Below are 25,568 nucleotides of genomic sequence, written 5' to 3'. Positions count from 1 at the left end.
GAGCAATGGTAAGAAATTTTGTCGACATATTGGGTACTTTATTTCTTGAATGTTAATGGGAGATTCAATGACGAATGCCTATTGTGTTTTTATGGTCACAAATTTTTATTATCGGATCCGCCGGTTAACACAGGTTAGACAAAAATCGTCCATCGGTGCTCGCTCGCATTAAAACGCAATGGAAGGTGTTATTAAGCTAGCGTGCTTTGTTTGCCCCACATATAGTGAGGGTATGCAAACATCGCTTGGAGCTAGAAATTATGCCAGGGGCTGTTGAAAGTGGGCGGACTCATATGAACAGGCAGTTGTATATGAAACGAAACAGATCAGCGATAGCTCATACAGATTCACGAAACCTCACAGCGCAGAGCGGAAGACTTCAAAAACTAGCTGGATGAACAATTCGTGACTTAAGAGAATATAAATAAATGGTTCAAGAATATATAGTACCAATATATAAAACACTACGGAAATATATGAAAATACCATGAAAACATGAATGAATAAAGCTGCTAAATTTGAAGACACACAAGACACAGGCAGATTCATAAGATAGAGCCCTCAAACACAATTATTTGCACCTGCTCAGCCTCAGATCTTTTATATATGCTCTGCTTTAGAGCTCTGCACTTGGTTTAGTGACTTCACATAAAATGGGAATCGCATTAGGATGTAGAAATTCACTATGAGAAGCATCATTTATGTCATACATCCAAGCTTAGAAACCTCTGCGCTTTGCAAAATTATCCCAAATTCACACATGCTATTTGCATTAATTTGCCCTGAACTGAAAAAAAAATTGTTTTTCAAAGATTCTTCCAGCGTGTTTCCGAGCTAAGCTCCACAGACAGATAAACAAGACCTCGGTGGTCAGAGTTTGAGATTAATTTTTTTTTTTTTGTGCCGCGCACAATATGTTCGAAAGCACAATCAAAATAAGCATTTTGGTTTGTGCTTGAAGTTTCGAGCCACATATACTGCAATGTAAGCTATAAGACTGCTAGAACAGTGCATAGTGACGTACTTATGATCACCTGGAAGAAGGGTATTCAAAGTAGGTTCGACGCCCTCGAGCCTTGATTCCCTCGCCAACCAAGCCGTCAAGCTCATCAACCTCATTAGAGGTCCCATTAGGGGTCAAAGCTCATTAGAGGTCCCAGTACAGTCTCGAACTTTGGGACCTCTTACTGTAACCTTCTGTATAGTCAAATGATTTATTTATTTCTGAATAAACTTTGAACTTTGAAACCGGGCATGAAAGAAGCAGGGTGGGTTCCTCGCTTGCACGACTAACGTGATTTCCCCACTGTGCGGAGAGAGTGTATATCGAGAATGGAAGGGCTCAAATGCGGAAGACAGCAGAAAGCGTGAAATGAGCAATAAAAAAAGAAAGAACGAAAAATAGGGCGTAAAGTAGGGGGGGGGGGGGGTTGAAAGCACAATGACATGGGCTGGAACTGTGCTATGGTCTTGCAGAGACGTGTTTTCCTGCTTGACCAATCATAAGCAATGCATCATAATACGGCAGGGAACAACGTGATGCAATAGAATCAAAGCAGGGCATGAGCCGCAGAAGCAGACGGCCCGAACGTTTTCTCTGCGGCTCCGCATGCTTCTGATGTGCTCCTGCGACTAACAGCACCACCTACGCTTCTCATCGCTTCGGCGACAACCTCGCTCCCATTGCAGTGTTCCGAAGACGGCACAATTCTTAATTCAAGAACACTATATGTCAACTACCGGACACTAATCCCAAACTCTCATTTTACCACGAACATAGCTTAATTCAATTTTAAATACTAGCCAGGCAAGGACTCCGTTTTTCATAACTCATCAACAGTGACATCTCGGGGACGAAAACGTGTAGGTAAAACATGACGTCATCAAACAACTGTGACCTGGAGTCAGCAGAGCAAAGACCAGTGATGATACAGGTATCGATTGGGCACCCCAGGGAAAGCTCTCTGGTTCTGCTCACTTGATCCAATGGCTTTTCACACTGTCTTCATTGCTGCATGTTACAATTACTTCACTTAGTGTCGATTTCGCGGTCGCTGTGTTTTTCAAGCACAGTGCTTGGGTATACTTTGTGCGTGCGCACGGACACACAGATCAGACTCCGAAAAGGGGAAGCACAATTTATTTACTCCTTTCATTTAGGCCGCACTCGCGCAACTTGAACCTGGTGTACATTAAGACTGCCTGCTGTACTCGGGTCCCAAGAGCATCCCTGCAAAAGTGCACAGCTTTCGGCAACGACGTCGCCTGCTGGCGTTCAGGGAGACGTGAACTGTGCCGCCGCTTCCCGCCTGCCCTAGACGTCAGGGGGCCTAGCTGGTTTCACGTCGAAGCGGCAGCAGATGGCGCTTCGGAATGGGCTAACGCTGTAAGAAACGGACTTTCGGGCCGCTTTACTGAGAAGCCTATCGCACAAAAGTACATCCTTGATTCGCAAGACGCCTTCAGCAGCGGAGCTAGCTCATGCTAGGCGAGCCGCACTGGACCGCAGCAGCAAAGTGGATGTGGAAAAAAAGCTTGCTTGTATCGCTGCAATCACTCTACCAGCACCTCAGTATTCGTCACACAATCCTCCTAATTTATTAGATATTCACCGTCCTTTGTACGGAGTGTTTATGCATGCCAATAAACAGTGATCCGCGAGCGTTTACCGATAGCAGCGGCCACAGCCACGGCATTGCATGCCCAGATCGCCTTGACAGCGCCAGATAGCGCCACATGCTTGGCCGGCGCCACTGTGACCTGCCGCGTTGGTACCAATCAGCGCGTGAGCATGTGCCGGATGGGAGTCATGCTAGGCACGGTAGGTGACGTCTGATCAGACCATGCTTTTTTTTTTTTACTGCTAAAACTTTTTTTTTTTTTTTCGGATGCCAGCTTGGAGCTCACAGCACCAGCCAACTGTGAGAGAGTAGCATCTTCAAAATAATCAGTATAATTGTTCAACATGTCTAACGAGCGAATATTTCCTGCATGCCAACTGCCAAGCTTTCGAGGCTGCTATTGGTTCCTGCTTTTTCACTTGAGTCGCTGGCGAGCAGGTAGAAATCAAAGTGCTCGGCAGTGTCAATAACATCACAGTAAAACACTTTGTGGGGCATGTTGGTGCATAGCTACTAATGAGCATTAATGAGCGTTTAAGAGAGCACAAACTATAGCTCAAGAACGGAACTGGCTCGAATCTGCCACTTCACTACAAGGAATGCAGAAAAGAAGATAAAAGAAATTGTGAAGCCAGACTTAAAAGATACAAGAATCGTCTGCAAAAGTAAAGACACAGTTGCATGCGAACTGATTGAGGCACACAAAATCGCAGAGTGGGAGTGCCTGCATAAGCACTCCCTCAATCATGATATGCAAAAAATAGTGCAAGTTTTTAGATATGTTTTAGATACCGTTATTCCTGCATGTCCCCTCTGGAGCATTATTTGTGATCGTGCACGCATCATTCCCATTTTCTTCGTTTTTCCTTCCCCCGCCCTCTAATGGCTATATAAGCAGCTGCTTTTCAGCTTCAATAAATTGTTGCAAGTAGCGAATGTCCTGTCGTTTCTTCGTCGTTGCGCTGGAAATATTAGTATCAATAACATCCACGCCTTAGGGCGAAACGTCAGAGAACTAATTATGCTATGCTAAATCTTTGCTCGACAACGACATTTTCTTGCACAAGCGATCGCACGCAGACAAAAAACGCTACCCGTATGCGTCATCAGTTTGTGTGTGTACGTGTCGCCAGTCTTGCCAGCAGGAGGCGCTCATGTGGCGTGCGTTTGCATCTTTGACATCATCGCACGCTCGTGCTCAGAGAGCTCGAAACCGAGACTGGTCCTGATAAATTCCCTGATAATTATTAATTGAGGCGTGTTAGGGCTTTTTAGGTTGCAGCCCGTTTTGGACAATGATGGATCGTTTAAAGCAAAAATCCCAAAACAGAAAATGTACGTGTCTATACTCCTTAACTCACCGATGAAGAACTTCCTCCCCAAGTGCTTGAAAGTGACTACTCAGGCTCAGACAGTGAGGAGCCAGAGGCTGTGCTGCCAACTAGCAGTGAACTAATCCGACCTCTGATGGTGTACAGCTGAAAACACTTGCCAACATGCAAGCCGACTTACTTGTACGGCAACGCAGGGCCCCGCTGATGCATATTGACCACGCTTTCAAACTGCTCACTAAATAAAGCGACTTTATTTGCATGAATTCGTTTTTTCAGACTGCCTGATTTTCCGGACGCTATCTCGGCCTCTTAAAGCTCCGAAGAAATGGTCGGCGACTGTAGCTGATTTAATAAATTGGCTTTCTTGACAAATGTACAAACATGAAAAATCGACAAATGCCTGTTTGCATAAAAGCTGTGGATAAAATGCAATGATTTAATTGTAAAATAAAGGAAAAACATTTTTTTTTAGGTCTTCAAATTTTGTGCATGTGATTAAAATGTGATTTACTGTGAGCTCATCAGCAGAAAATTCACATACAGGTTTGCCTTTCTTTCTTAGACATATAAGTTTGTCTTTCTTTATACGCAGGTAGAAAATTACTTTGATGAAGCGCTTCTGATGCTGACATGATACCCGTTCTCCTAATATGGGTTTACCAGAATGCAGCATCTTGTTTCCTTCATTTTGTCAAGCAGCCTGCCCCTTAGCTATTAATTTGCAGCGCATTACCTTCTTGCAATTCCTGCGTAGAGTGTTGATTTATTCTGTTAATATAATCTTTACGCTTCCCGCACATACATCTGCTCTTTTACATCCTCTAATCCCAGCATGACCGGAGACCCAGCAGAATTTTTAGATTGCTTTTGTGTGTCATTACCTCTACTATGTTGAGTGGTACGTTTCCCATCAGTGGTTCAATAGCATTTCTACACTTCAATACAGTGAGTGTGCTTAAGGAGTCTGTGTAAATTTTGTTATTTTTGATGTTCTTATCCATTATTTTCTTGACAGCAGCACAAACAGCACAGCACTCAGAAGTAAAAACTGATGCACACTGAGACAGTTGTGCAGTTTTCTCTGTTTTGTCTAAGAGTTTTGCACTTCCAACATAGTCTTTAGCTTTTGAGCCGTCTGTAAAATACAGTGTAGTTCTTTCTTTTTTTCCGCACCTGTATTCTTGTATGAAGTGCTCATGTGGTGTCTGCGTTTTCTGAAATTATGTTAGTGTGAGGTCAAAAACATCGGGGAGGGTGTACACCAGTGGCAGTGGTTCATGTCTTGGGGCAATACATGGAACTTCCCTCATTACGTCCGGAATTTTTCTTCAAAACACAAGATCAGTGGCTCTATCGTCCAGCGCTTGTTGCTGAAGATTATTGTGGAAGGACATTTCACAAATAAGAACTGGATGACAACCGTAAACCAAGATCATGGACTGAATCCAGTTACTTCCAGCAGCATGATCAAACTGAATCATATACTATGCACCCATTGTCTAACTCAGAACAAATCAGGAAATTACAGATATGTAACAGGCACGCCCTATCAGATTCCCAGCATTATTGTGACAGCCGTTCCAGGACACAGAAGAATGAAGGTCTGGAAATTTCCTTTTTTTTATGTTTCTTATATGTAATAAAGAACCAAATTTTTCTTAATTAAAAGCATTACCTAAAATTTGTTTTTTGACTGGTAATGCAGTTTGGTGAAGACAAAGAGTGAGATCGACCTGTAAGCCTGGTCTAAGCAAATGCCACTTGCCCCTATCTCTCACAGGCGCAGGAAGTGCATGCCATTTGCAGGTAACCTGCGCAAACTCAGTACATCATGAAATGTGGGATGACTTTTGCTATGGAATTCATTTTCACTACAAAAAGAGTCATGTTCATGATGCACCCCTGGAGTAAACCGTTCTCTCGACTAAAAGGATTGAAAAAAGTTGCACCCAGACAGACTCTGAATGTGTGGTTATCCAGAAAGTTGCTCAAACAGCTGAGCAGCCTGCCACGGATGCCTAGTTCTGCTGGGTCATGCAGGATACTGATACCTCCACGTGGTATCAAAGGCCGAAGAAGACCCCAATACAGCATTGGTTGTGGATGAACGCTTCCCAAATAGTGTCCTCAAGGTGGACAAGGCAATCGACACTTGTACAAGGTTTTTAAGAATCTGCACTAATGTATGAATAAAGCCGCCGAAGGCAAGTCTGATGTTTACACTTTCAAATGATTTTGCTAAGCAACTAGTCTGTGCTACTGGCCTACAACTGAAGGGTCAAGTTAACTGATGGTTTGCACGGTTAAAGAAAACATTTGACAACTGCTTCTTTCGATACCTAAGACATCTTTCCGATTATCCACATTTATTACAGAATTTCAAGTGCTTCCAGAGCAGCTTCAGAGAGATGGGCAAGCATCAAATAGAGTAGAATATCTGGGCATGGTGGCATTTTGTACCAGATTTTCGTTCCTTATTTTCGTTACCTTATTTCGTTCCTGTAATGTAATAAGCTGATGGTATTCCTAATGCAGGCCTGTTCCAAACATGTTATTTTTCTACCGCAGATAAGTGCTTTACGAATGTTCGCCCAAAATGTTGGCCTGCACTTCTAATGTAGTTCATGTACTGGATGATGTCAGGACTGCAAGTGTGAATTGAGTATGGTGGCTAACGAAATTATGAACCAGTTTCCAGATTTTATTTGATGTTACTGAACAATTCGAAGATACATATTTTGGCCATGGACCTTTCTCTGCATTTCACGCAATATATAGCGCTCTGGCTCTATCCTTTTTGAAGATAAGCAGATTCTCTGCAGTTAGGTATCTGTTGAAGATTCCCCAGACTTTGCTTTGCGGATTTCCGGCCAATTTACACTCTTTTGTCCACTGTAGTTCTTGTTTCTAATTTCCTACCTGTCGGGGCACGACATCGCTTTTACCATGAAGCACTCACCGTTCGTGTTCTTCCAAGTTTTCCTGGTTCTTCAATACCCTTGGAATGCACCGACTGCGGATCCTTTGCAACTTTGGACGCTTCCCGACACGACCAGACCCGACAGCTGGACGAAACCGCCATTTCTGGACGATATTGCCAAGTTCGGCCGGCAACTACAGTCATGTACATCTGCCCACCCCGCTATCAGCGTTGAAGCGTGGGATATAATCTGCAACCGGACAGCGTTTTCTTGGGGCACGACATCGCTTTCACCATGAAGCACTCATAGTTCGTGTTCTTCCAGGTCAGTTACAATGATGACTCTTTATCTGCTAAAACCTCGAATTTTTTTTTTTCGGGGTGTCGTGCCCCAGACACTGGTTGAATGTTCTCACTGTTTGTAGGACTGGAATGGCACTCTGTATTACCAGCATTCTCTTAGCGCTTTCTGGAGACGTAGAGTCAAACCCCGGTCCGCCTGGCACCGATCAAGAAAGCATTCTCGCAACTGTACTTGCGACAGCCCAGAGAATTGAATCTGGCCAGGATGATATCAGGAATGACCTACGAGCCCTAGAACAGTGGCAAGCATCAGTGGGCATTGAACTAAAACAGCTTTCTGCCAGAATTCGTACACTCGAGGTCGAAATGGCAGAAATGAAATCAAACATTTCAAAGCCATCCACAGAACTGTCTACAATAGGTCCCTCAAATTTAACTGAGCAATTAAAGATAATTACCTCTCGATGTGACGACACAGAAAACAGACTTCGCCGCTCTAACCTGCTTTTCTTTGGTATACCTGACGACCAGTCCGAAACATGGTCCAGCTCAGAAACGAAGGTGTTGGAACTGTGTGCGGAGCACCTTGGCTGCACACTTGAGCCAACACAAATTGAAAGGGCCCATCGGCTTGGTCGATACCAACCAGAGAAAAGTAGACCGATAATCGTCAAGTTCGCACACTACAAGGACAAACAGCATATCATAGACAAAGGCTACAAGTTTAAAGACACGCAGTATGTTGTTCGTGAAGATTTTTCTTTCCCAACGCGCCTGGCTAGGAAAAGACTGTTAGATTTCGCAAAATCGGAGGGCGGGTCGTTTAAACTTAGAGTTGATAAACTGCGCATGAACAATCATGTGTATATGTATGACGCTGCTTCTGACACTGTCAAACAATGCACCCAATAGCAAAAGCGAAGAGCGGTTGCACACAAGGCAGACTATCATCCAGAGCCTTTATACGGCGTCATCTCTTCGCTTTCCATATCATTTACTAACATATGTAGCATCCTCCCAAAGTGCACCGAACTCTACTCGTATCTAGAAGATAATAAGCCTGACATCATCATAACAGAAACGTGGCTGCACTCGGATATAACTGACGACGAAGTCTTACCTGATTCGCCCGATTTTGTTATTTACCGGAATGACAGAACTAATAAAAGGGGTGGTGGCGTAATGATCGCCATAAAAAATCACATTCCTTCCTTTCGTGTCAACATTTCGTCCCCTCTAGAAATATTATGGGTTTGCATCACGTCCTCATCTCTTAAGTCCCTTCTTGGTATATGCTACCGACCACCAGATAGCTCAGAAACTTTCGTAGCAAATCTGTATGCTAACCTCTCAGATAAAAGAAGCAACTTCCCAAAGGCCGATATTTATTTATTCGGTGATTTTAATTACCCGAATATCAACTGGAATACCTTAACTTCATCGGCACAGGACCCGGTTAATTTCGATGAACTAACATTAGACTTTTCTTTAACTCAACTTGTTTCTAAACCTACGCGCGGCCTTAACATTTTAGACCTTGTTTTCACATCGGCTCCAGACAATATTAGCCCAATCTCCCTCACGGCTGGTTTCAGTGATCACAAACTGCTCCATTTCACTATAAAAATGCCATCCCGCCCACGCAACCAACCTCAGAAATACATCTTCGACTATAACAGAGCGAACTACGATGCCATTAACCTCGGCTTGCAAACTTTCTGCGATTCCTTTCTGCAATTCTTTCCTAATCAATCTGTTAACGAAAACTGGTGTCAGTTCAAAGATAAACTCACGCAGTTAATGAACACCTATATACCCCTCATGTTTCCGTGCTAGCTCATCTAAGCCGTGGTACCACAAGAATCTTCGTACGCTGAACAAAAAAAACGACTTTTCAAAACAGCTGAACGGCTGAGAACACCCGAATCACGGGAAAAACATAAAAATGCCGATAAAAAATACTGCTTGGCCATACAGAAAGCTAAGCATAAGTTCATGGCTCACGATTTGCTATCCCTCCTTAAGAACAATCCAAAAAAATTTTGAAAAACATTATCACCTTCCGAAACTTCTTCAGATTTTACATTGATAAATGAGGCTGGAGATCCCATTGCTCCAGATGAACGCCCTCAGACCTTCAATAACTTTTTCGCCAATATGTTCACGAAGGAAGACTATTCCAATATTCCATCGGCACCTGAATATGACTATGATTACATGAGCCCAATAGATATTACTGTTGATGGTGTTGCGACATTGATTAGCAATCTAAAAGTAAGTACTTCATGTGGTGTTGATGGGATTAATTCAAAAATTTTGAAACATACCGTGGCTCATTCCAGCGTCATACTCACTCATATATTTCGCCAATCCCTTTCAACAGGAGAGATACCATTCGAGTGGAAAATTGGAAAAGTTATTCCAATTTTCAAATCTGGTGACCGAACTAATGTTGCTAACTATCGCTCAACATCGCTGACATGTATATCTTGCAAACTTCTCGAGCACATCATTGCATCTAACACGGCACTACATTTAGAAGGCAACGGTTTCTTCTATTCACAACAACACGGGTTCAGAAAAGGGTTATCATGTGAGACACAACTACTCGAGTTTACTAATGAGCTGCTTCACGGTATGGACGAAAGTCTTCAAATCGACTGTATATTCCTCGACTATGCTAGAGCCTTCGACCGCGTTCCACACTGTCATTTAATCGCGAAACTCTCATCCTTGCACCTTGATTCATTAAGAAAATCTTGGATAAGAAACTTTTTATCATTTCGTAAACAATTCACTTCTGTTGATAACAATTCGTCCCCTCTAATTGATGTAACATCAGGCAGAGTGAAAAACAAGGCTTAAATAAAAGCATCAAGTTCGCACATGACTCTATCAGAGAGCTTGAGGAAAAGCTAAATGCAGAGATCGCTAAAAACAAGAACCTTGCTGAAGAAAATGAGACCCTTCAGTCATTGCACACGAGTCTGGAAGGTAAAATGCTTGACTTGGAGAAGCGACTTACTCTTTCTGAGCAATACTCGAGAAGAGCCAACCTAGAAATTCAAGGAATCAACAAAAATGACAGCGAGTATGTGTTTGACATAGTCTCAAAAATAGGAACTGCAATTAGTGAGCCTATTGAAGAACGGGATATTGAAGCCTGTCATAGAGTGCCGACACGTAAGGCAGACAAGTCGAATATTGTGGTTAAGTTCCGGTCTCAAGCCAAACGTGACAAGGTACTTCAGAAAGCCAAAAAAATGAGGCTGACAAACACTGATGTTGGGATAGAAACTTCGGACCCTATATACGTAAACGAACACCTCTGCCCGGCACAAAAAAAACTGCTTGCATATGCTGTTAAAAAAAAGTATGAGCATCATTGGAAGTCTGTCTGGTCGCAAAATGGAAAAATTTTCATGAGGCAAGCTGATGGCTCGGCGGTTATGCCGATAACCAGCGAGAAAGACCTATCAAGATCTTCTCGTCGGAAAGCAGTCGTGCTGAGTTAGAAACAGGCAATATTCATAGCTCACCTAGCAATTGAAATGGGGCGTCCTTCTGCTTGGTAATCCGTAACAATTAAAAACAAAATGGCCTATCACGAACTTGCACTACCACAACAGGTGAAACTAAAGGACCGAAGGTGTGAAACTGCCCTGCACTTTAATGCCCGCTCAGTAGGAAATAAGGAAGAAGAAATCACGTTCTTGTTAAGACAGTTCACTTTCCAATTTACAGTTTTGATGCTCACTGAAACATGGTATCAATCTGGCTGCAAGATGTTGGAATTACCCGGTTACGAAACCTTCTTCCTTAACAGACCAAATAAACGAGGCGGCGGTGTCGCTATCTATACTCTCGCGTGCAAAAGATGCCACATTCTGCCTAATCTTAGTGAGGTTACAGAAGATTATGAAGTTTTAACACTGCAAAATCGAAACCAAGTGATCTCTGTTGTATATCGCCCCCCAAATGGCAACATGAAGGCTTTTACAGATTATTTTGACCAGATTCTAGAATATGCGTCACTGAACAAATGCTCGCTTTTGTGCAGTGGTGATTTTAATATCAATATGCTTGACCAGAATGCTACTGTACGTGATTTTAACATGAAACTTATGTCCTGCGGTTTTGTTAACTTAATCGAAACACCAACACGTGTCACGTGCACTAGTGCGACTGCACTTGATTTATTAATTACGGATATTGAAACCAGTGTACTCTCTTGCGGTACAATTGCTTCTGATGTAAGTGATCACTGTCCGGTATTTGTCGTTTTTCGGAATGAGCATGTTAAGCGAAACATTGTGAAACAGTCCATACGTGTGCAGCGCATCAACGATAGCTCATTGGAAGCTTTTAAGCACGATATTATGAACTTTGACTGGTCTTGTGTGTTGCAGAAAACGAGCGTCAATGATGCGTACGACCTATTTTTTCACCATTTCCTTCATTTTTATTCGAAGCACTTTCCGCTGGAAGTACACACCCCTCCCAAAAAGATAAGAAAACCATGGGTTACAAAAAAATTGTTCAAAATGATAAAAACAAAAATCGTCGGTATCAAATGTTCCTTCGAACACGCACAGAAGATGCGCTGCTTTCTTTCAAAAAGTTAAGGAACCGATTGAACGCGGAGCTACGGAAAGCTAAAAATATCTATTATCAGCGGCTCTTTTCTAACGTCAGTTCAAGTAGACCTGATATTACCTGGAAAGCTTTAAACGATGTCCTTGGTCGCCGTGTAAATAACCATGCTACGAAAACGATGCTTGTCGGTGGAAACGAAGTAAGGGGAAGAGCACTCGCACAACACTTCAACAAACATTTTCTTAATAGTGTTACTTCATCTCAAGATCCTACAGGCACCATTATCGCCGGTTATCCTAGTCAGGTTAGCGAAACTATATTCTTCGAGCCAACTGATGCAAGTGAAGTTTACAACGTGTATATGGGAATTAGTAATAGCAAAGCCTTAGATATAAACGCCATGCAGATGACACCGTTGAAATATGTCATATCTATAATTTGTCCCCTGCTTTCTCATATCTATAATCTGGCACTTGAATCCGGGGTTTTTCCCAACGGAATGAAAACTGCAAAAGTGTCAGTAATTTATAAAGGGGGCGACCGAAACTTACCAGGAAACTATAGGCCGATTTCGGTGCTCCCCGTGTTTTCTAAAGGACTGGAAAAGGATATCTCTTCAAGAATAACGAAGTGTTTTGATAAACATAAGGTAATATCTGAGTCGCAGTTTGGTTTCAGAACAGGCAAATCAACAGAAACAGCCTTATTAGCAATGAAAGAAATTATCTTGAACAATATTAATGACAACTTGTATACGGTGGGCCTTTTCCTTGATTTTAGTAAGGCATTTGACTGCTTAAATCATGCGATCCTTGCTTATAAACTTCAAATGTACGGAATCCGTGGTAAACCACTCAGACTGCTTGAAGATTACCTCCAAAACAGAAGCCAGTCAGTATCTGTAGATAATGAACTTTCATCCCCTTTACCTATTAGCTGTGGTGTCCCGCAAGGGAGCGTACTTGGACCCCTTTTGTTTAATACCTACATAAATGACATTGTAACTGTAGATCCTTCTATTCATTTTGTAATTTACGCCGATGATAGCACATTACTTCTTTCAGGCCATAATCTCAATGATGTAATAGCGAAAGGTAACGACCTACTGGATAGATTATCTAGGTGGTCAATGATGAATAAATTAAAGATAAATCCTACAAAATCGAAGGCTGTAATATTTCGCGCAAGAAATAAGCCGACAACACCAAACTGTGTACTGAAGTTTGAAAACCAACAAATAGAAATTGTTGAGGAACATAAATCCCTTGGTGTATATTTTTCATCTCATTTAAACTGGAATGCTCACGTTGAACATATCTGCAAAAAACTCTCTTCTGCCTGTGGGGCCCTCTCGCGATGTCGTGCAACTCTACCTATGAAGTGTAAACTACAAGTTTATTACGCATTATTTTTTTCTCACCTTAACTACTGTAGTTTAGTGTGGGCCACAATGACCAAGGCAAACATAAATAAGCTTCTCGTATTGCAAAAGAAAATTGTTAGAATAATAGCTAATGTTGATTATGCGACCACCTCCAAATATGCATTCCAAGCTCATAATATCCGTGTTGATCAATTGTATAATTATAGGTTACTACAAATCACGTATTTTTCGAAGGCATCCGTTGCCGAATATTATTCTTCCTTAGCATCTTTGGAGACGCATCCTGCTAACATGCACACAAGAAGTACTAATGCATGGAATGTACCACATTTTCGCACTGATTATAAATTACAAATGCTGTCTTACAACCTGCCCCATGTTTTAAACACTTATCAAAATACAATAGGATACACAAAAGCCGAGCTGCGCAAATATTTTGTTCAAATGTGATTTTATGCTTCTGTTTGTAGATTGCTGAATGTTTGCCCAGTTTACATTTTTCCCTTACAAACTGCGCATTTCAACTATTTTTCTCTTTGTGCCATTTACTTTAAAGCTTATTGTGAATTTCCGTGTGTATTTAATGTTTTGTTATTGAATGTGACTACTGTATATATGACAGATTTGGAGATTTCCTTCACCACTCGTCTGCTGCTGCTTGTAAGGGTTTCCTGGACACTGTGAAGCTGCGAAGGCAGCTTTTATCCGGGAAACCCTCCAGTTGAACCTGGAAATAAACTTATTATTGTACTGTATAGTGTAATAGGCCCTTTACTGTTTGTGATTTTCATCAATGACCTACAGTTAAGCATCACCTCAACACTAAGAATGTTTGCTGACGATTGCGTCATTTATCGCAAAATCCGCTCTGCTAATGACCACATCATCCCTCAAGAAGATCTACACAGCATTAATAACTGGTGCGCATCATGGCAAATGTCCCTTAACACTGATAAATTCCAATTAATGACATTTAGCCGTAAACAGACTATTCACCGTTTCACTTACTTGCTTAATCACAGTCCAGTCACCCTTGCGTCATCATACAAGTACCTTGGCGTGCACTTTTTACCAAATCTCTCAAGGAAGACCCACATAGAAAAATTTACTGCCAAAGCTAACCGTACATTAGTTTATTTAAAACGTAACCTCAGAGGTGCACCTTCTTCCACGTGGCAGTTGGCATATCAAACATTTGTTCGCCCTCAACTTGAATACGCATCTTCCATTTGGTCACCCCACCAATATTACTTAATTCATTCCCTAGAGCATGTACAAAATCGTGCCGCTCGTTTCATTTCTCGCAACTATTGCCGACATTTCAGTATAACTAACATTAGGGCGTCGTTATCCCTTCCATCCTTAGAATCTCACAAAACAATAGCACTTATCTGTCTATTTCATAAAATTGTTTATAGCCATCATTCCTTCACACTACCGCTGACAAAACCGGCCCGCACATCTCACCGATTGCATAATCACCTCAGTCTTAAACACCTTTCGGGAAGAACCACTGCATTCAACTCATCAGCCCTGCCCCGTGCCATCATTTATTGGAATAGTCTTCCTGATAACATTGTTCACACTTCAGATTATGTTATTTTCAAAGAAAAAATAAGCAACATTTTGTTCTGAAGTGTGCTGTTACTGAAGTGTGTTCTATAGTGTACTTTTCAAATTTTGTTCTCTTTTCTTGTGTTTGCCATTGTATAATGTTAACGTTTTGAAAATAACGATGTTAAAATAACCGTCTTCTACATGCTTCTGTTTCGCACCCCAGTTATGTAACCCCCCTCACATAATACTCCAATCGGAGCCCGTGAGGTATTTGAATAAATAAATAAATAGACAGGCGCAGGATACTTACTATTGCTGCCAATATTACATACATTGTAAACCTTTCGTTCAATTTTGCTCTTCAGAATATTCTTCTTCTAAAGTGGCATTTGCCCTATAAGTTGACCAATCTGCGAGGTGAATTTTCCAGCACAGTTACCTCACAGGAATCATGGATGCTGAGGATGATAAAGGTTGGTGTTTGTCCTTTCACAAGTAGTCTACGTTTTCTTGGTGCTTAAGAGGGAGGATCATTTACATGTGAGCTTTTAAAATTGTTATTTGGAATGGAGTTGGAAGGGGGGAGGGGCTAGAGCATTGTCAAGCTGTATTAGGGCAGCTTTTTCTTCATCCTCTCTTTTCACCTGTTGTCTCAAATAATATTTTTTGATAGATTGATTTGACTGAACTTTTAAAACTAATATGTGGCAGTGTGTCAGCAGTGAAGGTTAAGATCAGGTGTCACTGAGGCCATTTTATGAGCATTTCCTTTTCGGTGAGGTGCAGGAAGTCAGTCACATATTATGCTGTGAATTTAAGCACCTATGTGCGGAAATGGCAACAGGGGCACTACTAGTTTGAACATTTATGTTTTCAGCGCTCTTCCTGGCCACTTAGTAAAAATAAAGGAGATCTCCACTGCCTATTTCGTTCTCTTTGCACTCTGACCCAAAGGCATCAATTAAGCATTTAAATACTAGGAATGAAGACAAAATCTGGGTTGGTCTTTTTTTCCATTTCAGCATGTATCATGTGGTATTGGATAGAGCTTTTATTTGTTTCTTTGGAGAAATTGAGTCATTCTTTCAGTCTGCCTCCATTGGTTGGGGTGATTGGTTTTGGTGAGGTGAGAAGCCATAAAAAGAGGAGAGGTAATAAGAAGAATAGATAAGTAAAAAACAAAGGAGAGCACAAGAAAAGTCCACTGCCCCCCCCGCCGAAGCTACGGTTTACAGGAGGCGGCCCCCAAAGTGATGTGTTGGCTCCATCTAAAAGCCCAAAGACATGGCACTGGCTCAACCACCACGACCCCCTTTTTCCCCAGACACAGAATGCCACGCACGGCTAAGCTTGGGTGCTCGGCTGTCACTGAGCACACCAAAGATCTGCTTCAACAGATGTCGTTACATTTTGCCCAGCCAAAACACAAAGCAAAGATAGACTGTAATCAGAGCTCACATGGTGTCAAGCGCTGCTGCTCCCAGCTTTGCATACATAAAACTCCTGCCAATGTAAGCACTGTCCGATCTTTACTCCAGGAACAGCAACTGCCTCTTCCATTTTATTAAGTGAAACAATGGGACGGGAGTAGAAGAGACATCTCTCCTGTCTGACAGCGAGGCTCCACTGCTTTCGTTTATCCAAAACAATCAGCCTCACTTGCACCCCCTTTGTCTCTTTTAGCACTTTGATGTAGTGGCTAAACTTGGTTAAGGAATGTCACTCTATACACCACTGCTTAATACTATACACTTCACTTAATAGTTATGAAGCACTGAGAAACTACTCCACCATATTAGTACACAGATTTCCTCTCCAATATCCATCCCTATCTTCATCCCCATTTCAGTCCTGGGACATTGACATCTTCAGCTACACAATGGAAAGTGCAAAAACGGGACCCCATGTTAACAAGATGCGATGCCTTTAATGATTGGTGGCATAGACTGCGAGCTCCACCGTACTCGTCAATGCCTGCACAATGATCCGTAGAGGGCTTGCTATTTGGTATGTAAAAATGCACCCTCTCTACAGCTTGAAAGACATTTAATTTTGCCTGACACAATAAAATCTTTTCTAAGAGTGCCACACTGAAAGGAAAATTTGTGGTCACTCTGTACACAAATGTGCACATAGTGCCTCTTTGAGCACTTAACTGTATCCTTTGGTTCAGCAGTAAAGTGCCCCAGCCATTGCTGCATGTTATTCTTGTTAGATGACACAACCACATGACGCTTAGGTGAGCTAGAATGGGGTAGTGGGTGCACGGGGGCTCCTTCCCTGACGCAGTGTATGTTATATGCACTAAGTGGCGCCACCGGAGACTTCAATGTAGTGCTCTGCTGGTTGAGGGGCTGCGTTCGTGCGACCGTGGCCTTCTCACTTTAGAAAAACGCAATGTCTTCGTCCACACATTTAGATTTGCGTGTGGCAGCTATGCAGAGGTTGGATATATTAGCAAGTTGTGCTACTACTGGTGCTATACGATAAGCTAAGAGGTTTCTAACTGCAAACGCGTGTCGGATTTCTCTCCGGCGTCCTTGGCGAAAAGTGAATTAAGGCGCTTGCATGAAAATGACTGCGGCGCTCGATAGCCCCATTTTCTGACGTTCGTGATTCACGGCCGCGATGATAAAGAGCACAGAGACACATAGATTTGCCCGGGTAACGTGTAAAGCTGTATTCGTATTCCTAATAGGCTGCAGCTGTCAGCATCTTCTTGTCGCGCCTGCCTTCTGGATCGTGAATTTACTCTCGACGCTGTTTATGGAAGAAAGGCGCATAAAAATTGCCACAAGTCATTATCGAACACATCTTAAAAGCTTACAATAGTGCATCCTCCGTCCATTATCAGCAGTTTATTATCTGAGAATTTTCAGATAACTGCACAATTGCGAATTAGCTGTATTCGTGCAGACAGTGTTTTGATCGATAAAGAAGGACCTGACAGGAGCTCTGGGAGTGTGAAAACAAGCATTTAATAGGCATCTCGGGTTGATTAACGGCGGCTCCACTGCTTCCTTAACAAAAAGTACACCCGTGGTAATCTTAACTGAGAGAGGCGAGGAGTATATATGTTTTAAGCATCCGATTTCTCGCTGGAGCGTGTCTTTTACTACTCTGAGTGCATCAGTTTATTTGCTGCCCGAATACAGTTCATAGCATGAAAAAAAAAAAAAACTCGGTGAACATATATATATTTTCGAGAACGACCGTATACGGCGCAAATTTAAGACGACACAAGGAAGAAAAGGAGAGCACATGCTCACATGGTATCCTTTTATTTCTTGTGTTGTCTTCTTTGCGCCGTATAGAGTGTTTCTCGAAAATATGTTCACGGAGTGTTTTTCTTTCGTGCCATTAACTGCATTACGAACACACACACAAAAAAAAGGACACAACATGTGTCGTGTTCGTTTTTTCTTTTCTTCTGTTGTCATCTTTGCGCCATGTATAGTAGTTATCAAGTCATGAATGATCGCCCCACAGGCCGTCATATTTTTGAGCTTGCTCAAGAAGCAGTAAAGCTGAACTGACAATAGCTGAGTCTCCATTTTCGCGGCAGTTTGTGCCGAGTAAGCTGTTTGCTCCCGGCGACGCCGCGTTAGCAGTCTTGTACAAGCTTCGCAATTCAATTTCATTAGACTCTATTTTGCAACATACCTGTGAAATATTAGCCTATAATCACTTCAGCTATAATATGCTGGCTGTGGTCAACAGATATACCAACGCATTCTTGACGCTTAGTAATGCGTTGAATAAAGTTATTTCCTAACTACTGGTCCTGCTTTTTGTTCACATTCGTATTTGGCTTTGTGCTTCTCCTTGATGCAGCATGTCGACAATCCGGCTAGCTGGCCCTGCTTGCACGAATTCCCCAGGCTTACTGTTTCCACAAGGCCATAGAATAAAATACAACTGAAAAACTAGGATGGTATACGTTTAATTGATGTGATCAGGTCATCGTGTATTTATATCCATTAGGGAGGATTTATATTTGCTCCCATTATTTTCCAAGAGTCACATGTCTTTCGATTCGTGCGTGGCGCCTTTCCTGTAAGCGTGTCCGGCAGCCTAGCAAAATGGTTTTGTCATCGGGGTGGCAGCTTCGCATCAGAAGTCACAATTCGTTGGGTCACATTGCCCACTGCAAAACAAAACCTCCGCAATGGCGAGAATACAGCAGCGAAGGCGAAGGCAGGCGAAAGCAAGCGGCGCGCAGCGCGCGGTGCCGCGCGCTGCTACATTGAAGGCGGCGATGGCGGCCCCCTCAGTAGTTCAGAACTGAACATTTTTTTTCTTCCCTGCCACTTGGTTCAAGCTTGTAATTTCAAGGCCAAAAAGGACTCTGTGGTCACTGTTAAGAAGCGAGTTAGAGTGAAATCTAAAATGGCGAGAATTGGACCTAGTTGGTTATTCATTGTGGTTTACCATGCTAACACCTAGAACGGCAAGAAACACGACAACACAGAGCGAAATCTAGTTTTTGAAAATGGTTATGATTAGACAATACTCTCTTAGTGAAAACAACTGGGCTACAATACCTGCATTTCATTTCTTGACCTCTAGTAAGCCTGCACAAGCAGTGTATCCTGCCAATATCAGTCACAGTTGCTCTCACTGTCAATGTAACATGGTGTTCCCCTGATAAAAGCCAACTTTCTACAAGCCAACCAGGTTTAGTACAAACCTGCGAAATGACAGCATCTGCAGTGCTGGCAGAAGAGCTGGCCATGCTGCCTTTATGAAGGAAGTGATCCAAGCACTTTACGGAGGGGTCAGGTGTGAAGCACTTGAAGTAAAGTTCCATGACCAGAGACAGCTTTCCTTGCCATCATGTGTCATCCAGTCACAGCCATCATCACCACTGGGGCGATCATCGAGGCCTGGCACAGGACCAGGTTTTGGGCAGCCACGCAACCTCAGGGTGTGTCCCAGTGCACAGCACCTGGACACCGGGAGCAGCGTCTGCAAATGCAGTGAAGCAGGCGGCCACAGGAGAATGTGTGGGCAATTCTCGGAGACCGCACAGTGTTGGTCTCACCTACAACACAAGGACAATTTGGCCTGAAAAGTCTCCCAGCACCTGCCAGAGAGGGTGCTGATGCTACGCCTCCTTTAGTGAAAGAAGGCTGCTCAAGGAAGGATTCCCCCAAGTCCCCTTTCCTCGAGAAATGTGAGAAAAGGGTGAAAAGCAGACAAAGTAGAGCAAGCAATAAAGATTAGTCTATTGAGATGAATGTGACCAGCATGCAACAAATTCTACACATTAGGCATTGAAGGTGTCAATGAAAATGCTAATTAGTTACTTTGTGGAGTACCGTGCAGAAGACAAACAAAGAAGTTCGCAAATGCAAAGACAGAAAATAAATTACAATTCAGCACAACCCCATACCGTTACTTGTACATGGGAAGAATGCAAAGGCTTTAACAAGAAAAAAGACTGTTGAATGGATGATTGAGTTACTGCTATGTACACTAAGAGAGATCTCAGAAAAAGTACATCACTCATTTGAAGTTGTACAAAGGTGGATAAGTGCGCAACAGGAGACCTTCCAAGCGAAGGAAAAAGATAAAAATTGACAAATAAAAGGTAAGATGAGCATGAACCGAAAGGAATCTTTTCGAAGTGGTTCAAAAACATCTTTCAAGAAGAAGCCACTCAATGAGTTGCACACATAAAGCTTGTCTTGCTTCAAACGCATTGAAGCAATTCTTAATTCCGGCAATTTCCCTTCAAGTGAGCAAAAATATTTCAATTAGAGAATGTTTTTGAAGGGTTTAACCATTACTGTCAAGCATTTGGGGATGCAGTGGGCAAGTACACCGGCAATTTTGCAGCAATTGTAATCCAACCAGAACAATATCACCAAGCCTGAATGGTTCTGCCGGGCCAAAGACCGTCGATAAATAGAAGCACAGTCATGAGCAATATGAGCTATAACAAAGTTCGAGCATTCATTTATTTATTAGTATATGATATTGTTTGACAAGAACAGATTATTTAGCTTTTTAAAGAGGTTTCCTGTGTATGCATAATATCCGTAGGTCGCCATCATATTTAATAGAGAAATACCGATAATGTTTGCAATTTTGTCTCTTACCTCAAGGAGTGTAAGGGACAAGTTCTTTCAAGCAGCAAAGAAAAACCGGTGAACTTAACAATGCTTGAATTTGAGGAAAACGAGCCAGTTTTTGTAAATGACTATCTCTGCCATAAAAAAAAATCTTGCTAGACAAGACCATATAACTGAAACTGCAAAAGTGCTGGAAGCTTGCCTGGGTCTCCGATGGCAAAATCATGGACAGGAAAGCAGACAATTCAAGGGTCATACATCTTACATGTGAACATGATCTTTCAAACATTGTGTAATAGCTGATTCTTGGCTACATAGACTTCAAGGCAGAGACATAGCTTACACGGAAAATGACAAAGGCATCTTGAAGCTATACCACAGCAATATACGTAGCAGAAAATAAAAAACCTTGAACTTGCTTCTTGCCTATCTTTCCCAGTGCCAAACAGGCTACGATATCATTGTAATATCCGAAACGTGGCTTAGAAAGGGTGAAGAAGTTGTAATTCCTGATTATGTAACCTTCTCAAATCCACGTGACTTACCTTCACGTGGTGGTGGTGTAGCCCTCTTTGTTCAAAACTGTCACACTTATGCAGCACACCTGATATTGAAGGATCATTTATCAGACTGGACGACTCAGTTATCGTGGGTGTTGTGTATCGGTCCCCCAGCTCAACTGCAGCCAAGTTTCTAGAAAAACTGGAATTAATATTCTTCACCTTAGCATCAGAACACAAAAACCAGGTGATAATAAGTGGTGACATTAACAATGATACCCGTAATGTGAGCCATCATGACTACACGTATCTGTTAGATTCATTTATTTTTCAGAATTTAATCACTATTCCCACTAGAATAACAAGCATGTCTGCAGCTGTGATTGATCATATTTTAACGAATATAACCTCTGAAATCACTGCGGGGGTATGCAATCAACCCATTTCAGATTATCTCCCCACCTACGTCACGGTCAAAAACAACATTAAACGAAAACCAAAACAAGCCAATGTAAGTACAAGAATAGACTATGCCCTACCGAGATCCATCATCCAGTCAATCAACATTAGTAGCATATACCACGATGATGTCGATATTGAATTTTTGAATGTAATTAATGCTCTGACATGCCCTAAAATTAATAGTAGTACTGGTCGATCTGTTCGCTCGTACAGGGCGCCCTTTTCGCCGTGGAGATTTTATCGGCACTGCAGAAGGACTTTTGGTATCATAAATGGAAACAGAATAGGGAAAGCAGCTATTACTTGGGTCAGTGATAAAAAATGCATAATAAAGCAGTGGCACTTATGCGCACATGGAAGAAGTAATACTACTCGCGTCTTATTGAACAAAGTTCCAGTAACTCTAAAAAGCTATGGGAAATTGTGAACAGTATTGTTGGTAAACCACGCAAACGGATTTTTCCTGACTCATTGATCAGAACGTTGTGAATATCTTTAATTCATATTTCGCTACCATTGGAATTTCTACAGCTGGCGGCGTACCTGACACAAATTATAGCATCCTTTTTACCGAGCCCACTCCTAAATACCTTTTTTCTGGATATTGACCTCCACAAAATGTATTCTAGATTGGCAACAATGCCTAGTAATACAGCCACTAGTATAGATGAAATAACCGTATGTATGTTAAAAGAAGACATCGATATACTCGGCCCTATACTGTGCCACATTTTCAATGACTCACTGCAGACCACCAGGTACCCAACATCTTTAATAATAGCACGAGTTGCTCTGATATACAAAGACGGAAAACGCTCAAACCCTTCTAGTTATCAACCTATATCTGTGCTCAGTGCCATTAATATCCTTTTCGAAATGTCCTTGCGAACCGTATTATTAAATTTATAGAAAAGTACCATACATTTTTCTCACAGCAAAATAGATTCCGGCTTCATTATTCCTCTTCAACAGCGGTTCAGTCACTAGCCCAGGTCATAAACACTTAGGCACTATAACACTGCTTTAAATGACAACAAACTTGTGGCTGTAGTCTTTCTTGATTTAAAAAAGGCTTTTGACATGGTCGACTCTTCCATTCTTCTGTGTAAGCTAAAGCACTAGGGTTTTAGGGAATGCATTTTCGAGTTGTTTTCTAGTTACTTTAATGACCGTCATCAGATAGTTGTCACGAATAATTACTCATCGTCACCGCAACGTATGCATGCAGGTGTGTCACAGGGGTCTGTCCTAGGACCCTTGCTTTTCTCTTTATATGTTTCCGACCTCCGTGTGCCCTAAACTATGGAGATATGCTAATGTATGCAGATGATACTGTGATAATAATTACAGGTAATAACATCGAAGAAATACATTACAAAAGAAACTTAGCCTTAGCCAAAGTCTCTGAATGGTTCTCAGCTAACAAGCTTTCTATTAATGTCAACAAAACAAAATATACTATATTTCACTCCCGTAGCAAACAAGTAGATGTTAAATTTGTGTGCATCGGTACTGACAACATCATACTAGAATATACACATTGTTTCAAATATCTTGGCGTAATTTCTGATAAACACTTACACTGAAAAAATCATCAGTGGGGGAAAATTGCATCTAGTGCTACGGACTTCTTCAGGCACGTAATTTCTTTGATAAATATACTTTGCATATTTTATATTTCTCCTTTATCCACAGCCATCTCTCATACTGCCTAGAGTCATAGGGATGAACATACAACAGTTACCTTGTCTTGAGCCCATCCGAAAGTTACAGAAGCGATCATTAAGAATCATAACGCATTTCAAGCAGGACCACCCCAGTAAGGCATTATTCGACGATCCACGTATATTAGCTTTTGATGCATTGAGTCTGCAAAAAACAGCAAATGTCGTGAGCAACATTGTAAGGTACAATTACCCCTTTCATACATCCGGCTTTCACACATCATCCGGAACCACCCGAAATGCATTAGGAAACTTTAATCTGCCACCTACTCACAGCGTATACAGAGAACGACAGCTCTTTTATAGGCGCTAAAATATGGAATACTCTTCCACACGAAGTGAAATATGCTTAGAATTTGGCTCATACATCCAAACAATACTTTCAGCACTTTTACAATGTATGCTGATTTTTATTACCCGCTGTGTGCACTCATTTCTAATAATGTAATTTAACATACCTGATAACTCTTAAGGTACCGTGACTGTTCCTACTTATGCAGTTTAAAATATTTATTTCATGTATACAAGTTTATACATCGCTCTCGCCGCTGTTGTTTGTATTGTGTATGCGAAGTGTCTGCATCTTTGTATTTCATTTTTTTGGATTTTTATTCTGTTTTTGAAGGACAACTAAACCATTTGAATTTGCAAAAAAAAAATTGTTCTTTCTCATATCGCTCATGACTGTACATTTCGTATCCCATGCAAGAACACGGACCACATTTGCACCGACTCTTGCCCTCTTCCGATCACAGCAGGAGGATGACATGGATGGGAAAACATTTATTTTCAACATTCGAGAAGAGGAGGAGAGTGAAATGGCACCCACCTCGCCGCTTTCGTCCTGACCACGTCCTGACGTTTGTGTTCACATGACACACGAGACATCGATAGCACACCACAAAATGCAGAGATGGCCGTAGTGTACACACGCTACCTTTATCAGCCGCCTAGCATGCAGGGTTCATTCAGTGATACTTGGTCAGGTGCACGTTAATTTAACCGGCGAAGGATACACATCGAAGAGAAGCAATCGCGTCACAATGCAAAAAACAAACGCGGCGCCGAGTCGACGCAACAGTACTGTCTTCCGAGGACTCTCGCTTCTTCTGACGACAAAACAGTTTTATAAGCACGGTTCAAAATTTATGAGCGCCACAAAATCCCCAAACATCTATTCCACATCCGCGCATGAACACCTCGACGGCTGACCACCCAATCTGAATACCGTGGTGCCGCAGTTCAACCCTTGGTTCAACCAGGGGTGTGAAAGGTTCAACCAACCGGACCTCCTTTATTGGAATGCTCCGTCGCTTCTGCGCATGCGCCAGCTGAAAGAAGTGAGGAGGAATAATTTGCCGGATGTGACGTAAAACTTGTTTAATGTTTTTTTTTTTTTTTTTTTGTAAAATGTCTGCCGCTTCTTGTCGCCGTTTCTAGCGGTAGGTCGATAGCTGGTCGCCAGTGTCGCCGGCTCCGTGATCGCTCGCAAGCTGGACTTGGCTGTGGCGATGGTGGCGGACGGGTTTCTTGGCATCGTAATTTGAATATCGTATCCGAGTGGCCGTGTGTGGCCGTGTTCCTTTCCACTTGAGCTTCGGCCTCGCGTACTGCTGTTCGTCAAGCGGCAAGCTGTGATATTCCCATGCGTTCTCTTAGTTACAGATAGCAGCATCTCCGACCTGTGGACTCTCCGACGCTAGTTCTGCAATGCGTGTCAGCCCGCCCTTGTCGATGGAACATGCCTGCAGTATGTTGCAAGTAACTGGTGTGGTCAGCATTCCATGTACTTACTTGCATTTCCCGAAATTTATACAGTCACTGCCTTTGGATCATCCGGAAGTAAGGTGTACAGCGCAAGTAGCGCAACACATGGGATGCGAAAAACTCGTCTCCGATCGAGTGCGTATTTCAATGGAATCTCGCTGTCATTTTTATCGTTGTCCTCGACTTCGACACCACTATTTAGTAGCAGTGGTAAACTTTAAACACCTCGAAATACCAGTATAAAAAGGCCGGTTGGAGCCTGTAATTTGTACGAAATTGCCTCTATCCTGGATTTCAAGAGGTCGGTTAGTGTATCCCCAGGG

The 25,568-nt window shown here is 42.2% G+C and overlaps 1 protein-coding gene across 8 annotated transcripts in view; it reads right to left on the bottom strand.

Moving 5' to 3' along the window:
- Window positions 1–24,780, bottom strand: part of LOC146180030 (uncharacterized) — a 68,204-nt gene extending 43,424 nt beyond the window's left edge. For 3 of the 8 annotated variants that reach the window (XM_084579388.1, XM_084579395.1, XM_084579396.1), the window contains exons 1-2: window positions 24,308–24,780; window positions 19,406–19,683 (exon numbers count right to left, since the gene is read on the bottom strand). In XM_084579388.1, coding sequence (XP_084435514.1) covers window positions 19,406–19,525 — 120 coding nt within the window. In that variant the 5' untranslated portion in view covers window positions 19,526–19,683; window positions 24,308–24,780. Of the gene's footprint in view, window positions 1–19,405; window positions 19,684–19,759; window positions 20,236–20,409; window positions 20,481–21,337; window positions 22,492–23,498; window positions 23,624–24,307 lie in introns of those variants that run through there. The other 5 variants (XM_084579390.1, XM_084579394.1, XM_084579392.1 and 2 more) reach the window with 5 other exon arrangements.
- Window positions 24,781–25,568: the final 788 nt, after the last annotated feature.

The sequence above is a fragment of the Amblyomma maculatum genome, chromosome 9 (genome assembly GCF_055883805.1).
Source record: "Amblyomma maculatum isolate TAMU_Amacu chromosome 9, ASM5588380v1, whole genome shotgun sequence".
NCBI classification, from domain to species: domain Eukaryota; kingdom Metazoa; phylum Arthropoda; class Arachnida; order Ixodida; family Ixodidae; genus Amblyomma; species Amblyomma maculatum.
Note: the sequence above shows the minus strand (reverse complement) of the source record. Positions and strands in the feature narration are given on the sequence as shown.